The sequence below is a fragment of the Polypterus senegalus genome, chromosome 12 (genome assembly GCF_016835505.1).
Source record: "Polypterus senegalus isolate Bchr_013 chromosome 12, ASM1683550v1, whole genome shotgun sequence".
Classification (NCBI taxonomy): Eukaryota; Metazoa; Chordata; class Cladistia; order Polypteriformes; family Polypteridae; genus Polypterus; species Polypterus senegalus.
Window position 1 is genome coordinate 150,263,761 of NC_053165.1, and position 9,244 is coordinate 150,273,004.

Below are 9,244 nucleotides of genomic sequence, written 5' to 3' on the forward strand. Positions count from 1 at the left end.
TGAAATGATGGAGTGAGAAAGAGAGAGATTTTGTGTTTCTGTATACCTCTGAACATATTTAGTTCTTGTGCTTTCTTGCTGCACCTGTTGTGCCAATAGGGCATCGTAGTGTTGGGGTTGACTGCTCCCTCCTGTTCAGGCCTTGTGTCTTTTGCCCTTTCCTGCCTAGGCATGACGTATCTTCTTGAGCCTTCTACCAACTCAGCATTTCACTAATAATCCTTGGACTAAGTCAAACTTGTTTTTTTGTCTGTGTAGACCCCCATCCCTTGATTAATATGAATGTAGAGCCCCCTTGTTCTTAGTATATACTGGTAGTGACCTGGCATTCTCCGTGAAGAACAGTCACACAAGATCTTATCTATTCTCTGGTGTACAGAAGGTTATAAGAAAAGTTTTGTTTTTTTTTTGACTTGTGCAAGTGTTTCTAAATACAGGCTTTATAACTGCAAAGATACATGTCTTAACATTGTATGTAAAATAAGAGAGCAAATCATACTAAACAATTGTTGAAATGTTCATCCTTCTGTCCAGTGACAGCTCACTCCAGTTACTGTATATCATGACTGTGACCGCCTAATCAATAAGTGTATTGCTAATTGGCCATCTACACTGTTGGTGTATAATAACCATGCTGACAAGTTGCGTCAGCCTGGGAATGAATCGCCGACAGATGGAGCTGGCATTCCATCGCTCACATGATCTGCTTCAGAGCCAGCTGCAGGCGAGTCTATAAAAATGGTAAACATGGCAAAGTTGCATTTGAATTTCCAAGTTGTGCAGCAATAGCGAGCAGTTCTTTTAAAAAGGAGCAAGCTACCTAAAAGAGTATTGTAAAGAGCAAGAATCCACTGGCACGTGGCCCTGGCGCTATAGTATTTTCAGTGCTGCTCCTCAAGAAACACCAACAAGGCAAAATCAAGTTGATCAACAGGTGATGGACACTTCACTGTTTTTCTTGATTTTTCACTACCACTACAATACTAGATTGATGAAAAAACATTAAAATTACAAATTAAAGAGTGCCACTTTCTTATCAGTAAATGATATATTAAAAGCTTGTGTGATTTGGAATAGCGGAAAACCCTTTCACTATATAAAGCTAGCTTTTATTTTATTTTGTACTACAGTGTAATGTTTACCTTGATTTTTTTTTTATGTAGGAATAAGGAGTTACAGGCTGCAGCACTTGGACACAGTTTGATTCTCAGTTGCCATGCATTCTGTGTGTCAAACGCTTATTTCTTCAGCATTTGCATGGTTGTCTTCTAGGATTAGATTTTCTCCCACATACCAAAGACACTGCTGTTAGCTCAATTTGTGATTAAAAATTGGTCCAGTTTGTATAAATGTGTGTCCCACAATGGTCTGGCATCCCCTTCAGAGGTGTTCTCAGTTAGATTCAGGCTGTCCCATCTAACCCAGCACCCTGCTATAAGGAAAGAAGGTTCAGAAAATTGAGTGGAGAAAGGGATATGATTTGACTCCTATGTTATAAAGTATTATCCATCCATCCATCCATCCATTCTCCAACCTGCTGAATCCAAACACAGGGTCACGGGGGGTCTGCTGGAGCCAATCCCAGCCAACACACGGCACAAGGCAGGAACCAATCCCAGGCAGGGTGCCAACCCACCACAGGACACACACAAACCCACCAAGCACACAATAGGGCCAATTTAGAGTCGCCAATCCACCTAACCTGCATGTCTTTGGACTGTGGGAGGAAACCCACGCAGACACGGGGAGAACATGTAAACTCCACGCAGGGAGGACCTGGGAAGCGAACCCAGGTCTCCTAACTGCGAGGCAGCAGCGCTACCACTGCGCCACCGTGCCACCCTATAAAGTATTATATTATAAAAAATGTACTGTATGATTGAATATTGCTTTAGTGTACAAAACACGTTGTTCTAAATCTTATTGTACTCTTGTTTTTGTTTCCTTTACAGTCATTTCTTCAAGGCCGTGAAGGAACTTCACAACTAATGCTAGATGCCAAGTACCTCTATCAAGTCACATTTCCATACAGTGCCTCACCTCAGGCTCTAGAAACTATCCAAGTTCCCAGCAGTCTTAAACTAGGATTCCTTACAAGACTTTGACAGGATTGAAATGAGATGCCGTTACATTTTTTTAATTGAATCCAAAGCAAAAAATACTGGAATTTTTGCTCTTTTTACAGTATGTGACTCTTTATCTATCAGTGCCAAAATACCAACAGCCCAGCGTTGAACTACAGCCCACATCTGTAGAATTTCTCCATTATTTGTTCAACACTTCATAAACCGGTTTTGCAGCTGGGATGGATTTAAGACTTTCCTTCTTTTCTGAGTTGATGAACATAATTAAACAAAAGTGTTTTGGGAAAAAAAACATATATAAAACTGTACAAACTGAACAAATAAGTCGTTCTTTAATTACTGTTTCTTGTTTATGTACAGGTTTGTGGGTGTTTGTCTATGATTGCAAAAGAAAGGAATTTGTCATTTCAAAAATCACTCATACTGTAATTTTTATTAAGTATTAAATGACTGTTTGCACAAACTGTCCACTTACAGGCTAGATGACAAAGTATGAAAATTACTGTTATTTTTTTTTTATTGTTATTAATATTCTTCCATTACATAATACAGTTTATGATAGTACTGTTCAGGCTGTGTCCACACTACTATGAAAGCCATCTCTGTCCACACTAGTGTTTTCTAATCCTGTACGAAGGTATCTCTGCCCACACTAAGACAAATGAAAATACATATCAGGTAGCCGTTCACTTACACTGGGCTTGCACACTTCGGCAGAAATTGGGAATGGAAATGTCCATGCTAAACCTCCATTTGCAGCTTGCATTTAGACATGGGGAACATCAATGGTGAATACGAAAACAAAAAAACATTGTTTTATTTGGACTGGCAATGAGGCAATTAAGTGTAACACATGAGTAGAAGGTGAGCAAAGCGGCTGGTAAAATGTACTGAGTAGGATCCAATTAGGGAAAGGCCACGTAATGCGCACAAACCGATTGAAATGTGATTAGAGTCTGTGTTTCCAAAAGTTTCCATTTTCAGGAATTAAAAACTTTGAGCTAGTGTGGTCGAAAGACGAAAATGGAGAGTGATGTCTGCATTTTAAACAAAAAGGTGGTAGTGTGGATGAACTTTAGTGTTGATGGCAGTCAGGCCAAAGTTCAATGCCAGGTTGAGGTGCCTTGTGTGGAGTTTGTGTTCAAGTGTTTTTCGTCCAGAGTATACTGTTCCTTGCCAGAGTCCAGAGACATTCTAACTGGTCACTCTAAACTTACAGCCCAGCACACCTACACTTACATGGGGCTGAGTGTTGCAGCACCCAAACCAAGAGAAGATAGGTATAGAAGAAAGAAGGAATGTTTAAAGTGTGCTTTAGAAAACCACAACACCTTGATTGAATAACACTAGCAGATATGTTCACGGGGCTTCATTTGTATTCTGGCTTACATTCTGACACTTTTTTTTGTTTTACTTTGGTCTGATGACAGTATTCGTTCATTACCGTCTGTATCTAAATGGGGTGTTCATCACAGTTCACAGTTCCTTTTTCTATTTATATGCAAGAGGTGTAATTGAGACATCAACTTTAATTTATATGCTGATGAAACACGGCCAAACCAAAGGATATTTATTTATTTATATCATTAATAGTTCTCCTGATATATAAAGTGAATGAATGAAAATGATTTTATTTAAAGAATGTTTTTTTTCTGTATTAAAAAAGTAATGATTCTACAAAGCAGTACTGATGACTTTAAATTTAAACAGCTTGAAGTTCTGTTTTGACTGAATACATCAATAATGCAGAGGTCAGTTTTGACATCGCTTTAGTCATCGCATTTATAAACAATTTGCTTTTCCCGGCTTTGTAATATTTAAAACTGATGAAAAGCTTGTTTATTTTTAATCGAGAAATGTTGGCCACTTCATGTCTTTACTGTGAGGCTGTTTGAATCATTCAAATATTGGATTTATACATGTATTCATTCTTAAGTCCTACTAAATCCACTTAATACTACAAAGTTAATTCTAGACATAGCGGTGAGTATCATGTCTGTAAGCAAGAAATACTGCCATAAAACTCAAGTTGTTGTCACTACATTGGCTTAAAGTTAACTTTACAGGCTAAATCACATTTTGTCAGAAGTTATAAAGGATTATACTGTGAAGAAGTTGTGACCACAAAATGTAAATCATCTTATTAAAACTTAAGAGTAAACAAAACTGTTGTAAAAGATACAGCTGTTGGCTATAGTGCCCCCAAATTATATTTTTTCTAGTGTTAGACACCTCATCAGTCACAAGGCAAACAATTTAGCATAGCATAGTTGTTGTTGGGCGGCACGGTGGCGCAGTGTGTAGCGCTGCTGCCTCGCAGTTAGGAGACCTGGGTTTGCTTCCTGGGTCCTCCCTGCGTGGAGTTTGCATGTTCTCCCCGTGTCTGCGTGGGTTTCCTCCCACAGTCCAAAGACATGCAGGTTAGACACATGAGCGATGCTAAACTGTCCCATGTGTGTGTGCCCTGCCCAGGGTTTGTTTCCTGCCTTGCGCCCTGTGTTGGCTGGGATTGGCTCCGGCAGACCCCAGTGACCCTGTAGTTAGAATACAGCGGGTTGGATAATGAATGGATGCATAGTTGTTGTTAGAACTGCTCAAAAGGTTATATAAATTGTGAATTCCACACAGCCTTGCCATACATCCTTTCAAATTCAAGGATACGGAGACATGAGGGCAAAGTTACATGAAGGCAGCATTTAGGGTGACTTCTAATATCAATATAACTTCTAAAAACAAACTCCTATTATGGCACAGAAATTCAGAACACCATAATCAGAACAAGGATCTTCACTTCAAGCATGAAAACATGAACTTGGGAGAGTTTCTGTTGTATTGCTGAGGTCTTTGCTCTTCACCTTTGTCCAGGGTGACTTGGTTTGGAGGAACAGTCTAAAGACTGAGTGGCATTGAGATTTTAAAGAGTTGTAAAGGCAGCATCAGCAGAGTGTACTGGCCATTCTTTTATTTAAATGTTTGTAACAAAAACTAGCCCAATAAATTATAACCACGTATGTTTTTCTTAGATTTGTTTTTCTTAACTTTCTTAACAACTCTCCGACTCCAACTAAAACACTATTTCTAGTACATGCTAAATATTTTACATGTTTACATAAATGTAAGCTAAATCTACATGTATATAAAATAAAATATTGATTACTGGTTATCTATTTTTTATTGCAAGCTGATCCACTGTCTTTCTTATTTTCTCTCCCTTTTCTTGTTGTTCTAGGGTGATGCTTATTGTTACTGCTATTGTGATCAGGTTATGGCTACTGGCAATGCAGTGACACCTTAGAGAGGGTGTGATGGACCCGCCATTATTCTGCCAGTGTCATTGTGCTTTGTGGGAGACCACTGGAAGCAAGATTTCACTTCATGTATTAATACTGTTAAGTTAATATTAAATATTTGACACATTCACAATTATTTTCATAATAATAATGTCTGTTGATATTTATACATTTGGATTGTGCAGTATATTTCAATGTACAGTATATAGTGTACATTGTTTTTGTGCTACATATTGACTTCTGCAGTATTTGTCTTTTTGTGTAAACATTAAATGCTTTAACCTCCTTTACCATTTTTTTCCCCAACTATCCCTTTTCTTTAGACTTTACTCCTTATGGAAACCAGGGTCGCTCCAGCTGCCCCAATCCTGACACAGACTGGCAGAGACCCGCATTCCAGCACAGCACACGTGCTTTTCCTTCACTCCTCACAGCAGCACAGTACAATAGAGAACCAAATACAATACACAGTCCCTTCTGTCTTCTTTTCCTCTCCTTTCCACCTCGACGGTCAGGCTTTGGTCCCTCTTCCTCCTGATTCTGGTTCTTATAATGAAGTGAGACGGCTCTTTTTATGTTGCATCTGGGAGTGCTCCAGGTGGCTCATCAGGATTAACTGGAACTACTCCCTGGTGTAATGGAAACCCAAAGTAGGGTTCTTACAGCTCCCCCTGGCGGCCCCCACAAAACCCAACAGGGCTGTACCAAACTCCAATTCCCAACATGCCCTGCAGGAATCCATGGTGCCACAACTGCCCCAGCGGACTGCCCCCTAGTGTCCCGGAGAAGGTAGTGTAGTGCCTTGTGGATGCTCTCTCCCCCGGTCCTTCCATCCAGTTGGCATCATCAAATGTTAGGAAATTAAGGCACTTTCTAAACAAACAGGATTCTGAGAAATTAATTCATGCATTTATCTCTAGTAGGATTGACTACTGCAATGCGGTGTTCACTGGAAGTTCAAACTGTTCTCTGTACAGCCTCCAGTTAGTCCAAAATGCGGCTGCAAGAATTATTACAAGAACAAGAAAATACGAACACATAACTCCAGTTCTTAAATCCTTACACTGGCTCCCGGTTAAGTTTAGGGCAGATTTCAAAATCCTCCTTTTAACATATAAAGCATTAAATGGCCGAGGTCCGGCTTACTTGTCTGAACTTATCATGACTTACAAACCTGAGCGCACATTAAGATCTCAAGATGGTGGTCTCCTTATGATTCCAAGGATTAATAAAATAACAGTGGGAGGTCGAGTTTTTAGTTAAAGGACCCCTAAACTGTGGAATGGTCTGCCTGCTTCTATAAGAGATGCCCCTTCAGTCCCAGCCTTTACATCTCAGCTGAAGACTCACTACTTCAGTTTAGCACACCCTGACTAGAGCTGCTGATTTACTGTACAGACTGCATCTCTGTTGTTAGTCATTAGCACTAAAACACAAGTAACATCCATCCATCCATTGTCTAACCCGCTGAATCCGAATACAGGGTCACGGGGGTCTGCTGGAGCCAATCCCAGCCAACACAGGGCACAAGGCAGGAACCAATCCTGGGCAGGGTGCCAACCCACCACAGGACACACACAAACACACCCACACATCAAGCACACACTAGGGCCAATGTATAATCTCCAATCCACCTAACCTGCATGTCTTTGGACTGTGGGAGGAAACCGGAGCGCCCGGAGGAAACCCACGCAGACACGGGAGAACATGCAAACTCCACGCAGGGAGGACCCGGGAAGCGAACCCGGGTCTCCTAACTGCGAGGCAGCAGCGCTGCCACCATGCCGCCCCCACAAGTAACATGACTGTTATAATTTGTTACTAACCCTCACCTATTCTGTTTCTCTTCTCGGTACTCAAATGTGGCACTTGGTGCCACGGCCCACCTGCCAGGTTGTTTTGCCTGCCTATGGTAAAGTCATCCCTAATGGAGGATCGCAGGAATCATGGGAAAAAGGGGTCCTTTCATCGGATTGGCTGGCCCAGCACTGTTTCAGCCGTGGAGTGGCCAAATGGGGGAGGCAGCTTGATGGATGAGGTCTCCAGGACTCTAAAAATATCCAAATCTTATTATGTGATATCATCTACTGTTAGATTCTGCTCCGTACTTCTAAAATTTTTATTAAAAATAAAAAAAAAAATTTTTTTTTTTACTGTTTTTAGGATTTGTTCTGTTCTTTGTATTGCATTGTATTGTATTGACCCCCTTCTTTTGACACCCACTGCACGCCCAACCTACCTGGAAAGGGGTCTCTCTTTGAACTGCCTTTCACAAGTTTTCTTCCATTTTTCCCTACAAGGTTTTTTTTGGGAGTTTTTCCTTGTCTTCTCAGAGAGTCAAGGCTGGGGGGCTGTCAAAAGGCAGGGCCTGTTAAAGCCCACTGCGGCACTTCCTGTGTGATTTTGGGCTATACAAAAAATAAACTGTATTGTATCATGGCCAGGTAATGACCATGGCTGCCTGTCACATCCTGTAATTACATCCAAAGGCTGACCACAGTGAATGCTAAAGGGGTGCAGCTACTTCTGTGCCACAGTTACTGGTGTTGTCCTTTGTAAGAAATATTTTGCAGCCTCCTGAGTCAAAAATGTTGAATTTTTTAAACAGGAAAAAATGGTATTATGTGTAACAAAAACATGTAAATATCAATGTGAATACTGTAGGAAAGGTCTGCCTAGTGTCCACTGCTGTACTGATGCAGATTTAGTACACATCTTCCTTGTGACACCAACACACAGCCTAATGTTTCCTTGTATACTTTTATTTACTGTATTTCTGTTTCTTCAGCCCAAGAGGGTAGAATGTCCGTGCTTGATCTGCACAATGAATGTGACCCTTGTGTTAATGTAGGCACCCGCAGTGCTAGACTTGGTGACTTCCATATTTCCCCTGACATGAACATTTTGGTTGCTGCAGTTTGAAAATTGTCTTTCTTGCCCTTCTATATCACGGGTGTCAAACTCCAAGTCTGGAGGGCCGCAGTGGCTGCTGGTTTTCATTCTCACCCTTTTCCTAATCGGTGACCAGTTTTCACTGCTAATTCACTTTTTTCTCATCATTTTAATCGCCCTGTTAGAAGGATTCAGTCCTCTGAATTGATACTTTTCTTCATTAAATTGCAGCAAAACAGAAATGAGATGTGAAACGAGCCGACAGATGACCAGCTAAACTGGGGCTTCAAACTCCAACCAATTTCACTCCAACTAATCTCTTAATGAGAAGCTGATTCTTGCTGTTAATTAAGCCTGTTATTTAATTTCATGGCTTGTTGCTGCTCTCATTCTGCCACAGCAGACGTTTCCAAAACTGTTTTTTCCATCAAAATGTTTTGGTGACCTGAGAGATCAGCCTTACCGAGACCTTCACCTTTCTTTATATTCAGATATTGTGTGACGGGCACAGGTGAGCTAGTCGTGTGGCGACTCGTTTTGTGTCTCGTTATTGTTTGGCTGCTAGTTAAGGAAAAACAAACAACTAAAGGGCCGGAGTCAAGTTAATTAAAAGAAGTAATTAGCAGCAAAAACGGGTCACTAATGAAGAGGATGGTAAGAATGAAAGCCTGCAGCCACTGCGGCCCACCAGGACTGGAGTTCGACACCCTTGTTCTATATGATAGCACCTACTTGCACCAATGTGAACTGTCAGCTGACAGAGCCCACCAGGCATATCATGGCAGTTCAGTTGTATAGTGCCACATGCATCAGTTTCATTGTCCTTGTCAACGTCTGTTGACCAGTTCACTTTTCCATCACTATCACTTGATTAAACTAATGGATTAGTTTCAGTTTGTTCTTAAATTGGCCTTACAGCTCCTCATTTATACGTCATAGTGTTTTGGTTGAAAGCTTCAATTACCTTAGAGTGGCAAA

General features: G+C 40.9%; 1 protein-coding gene across 1 annotated transcript in view; it reads left to right on the forward strand.

Annotated features, from left to right (window-relative positions):
- myo5c (myosin VC) overlaps nucleotides 1-4,427 on the forward strand; it is an 86,952-nt gene extending 82,525 nt beyond the window's left edge. Inside the window, exon 41 of the mRNA XM_039770309.1 lies at nucleotides 1,953-4,427. Coding sequence (XP_039626243.1) covers nucleotides 1,953-2,105 — 153 coding nt within the window. The 3' untranslated portion in view covers nucleotides 2,106-4,427. The remainder of the gene's footprint in view (nucleotides 1-1,952) is intronic.
- Nucleotides 4,428-9,244: the final 4,817 nt, after the last annotated feature.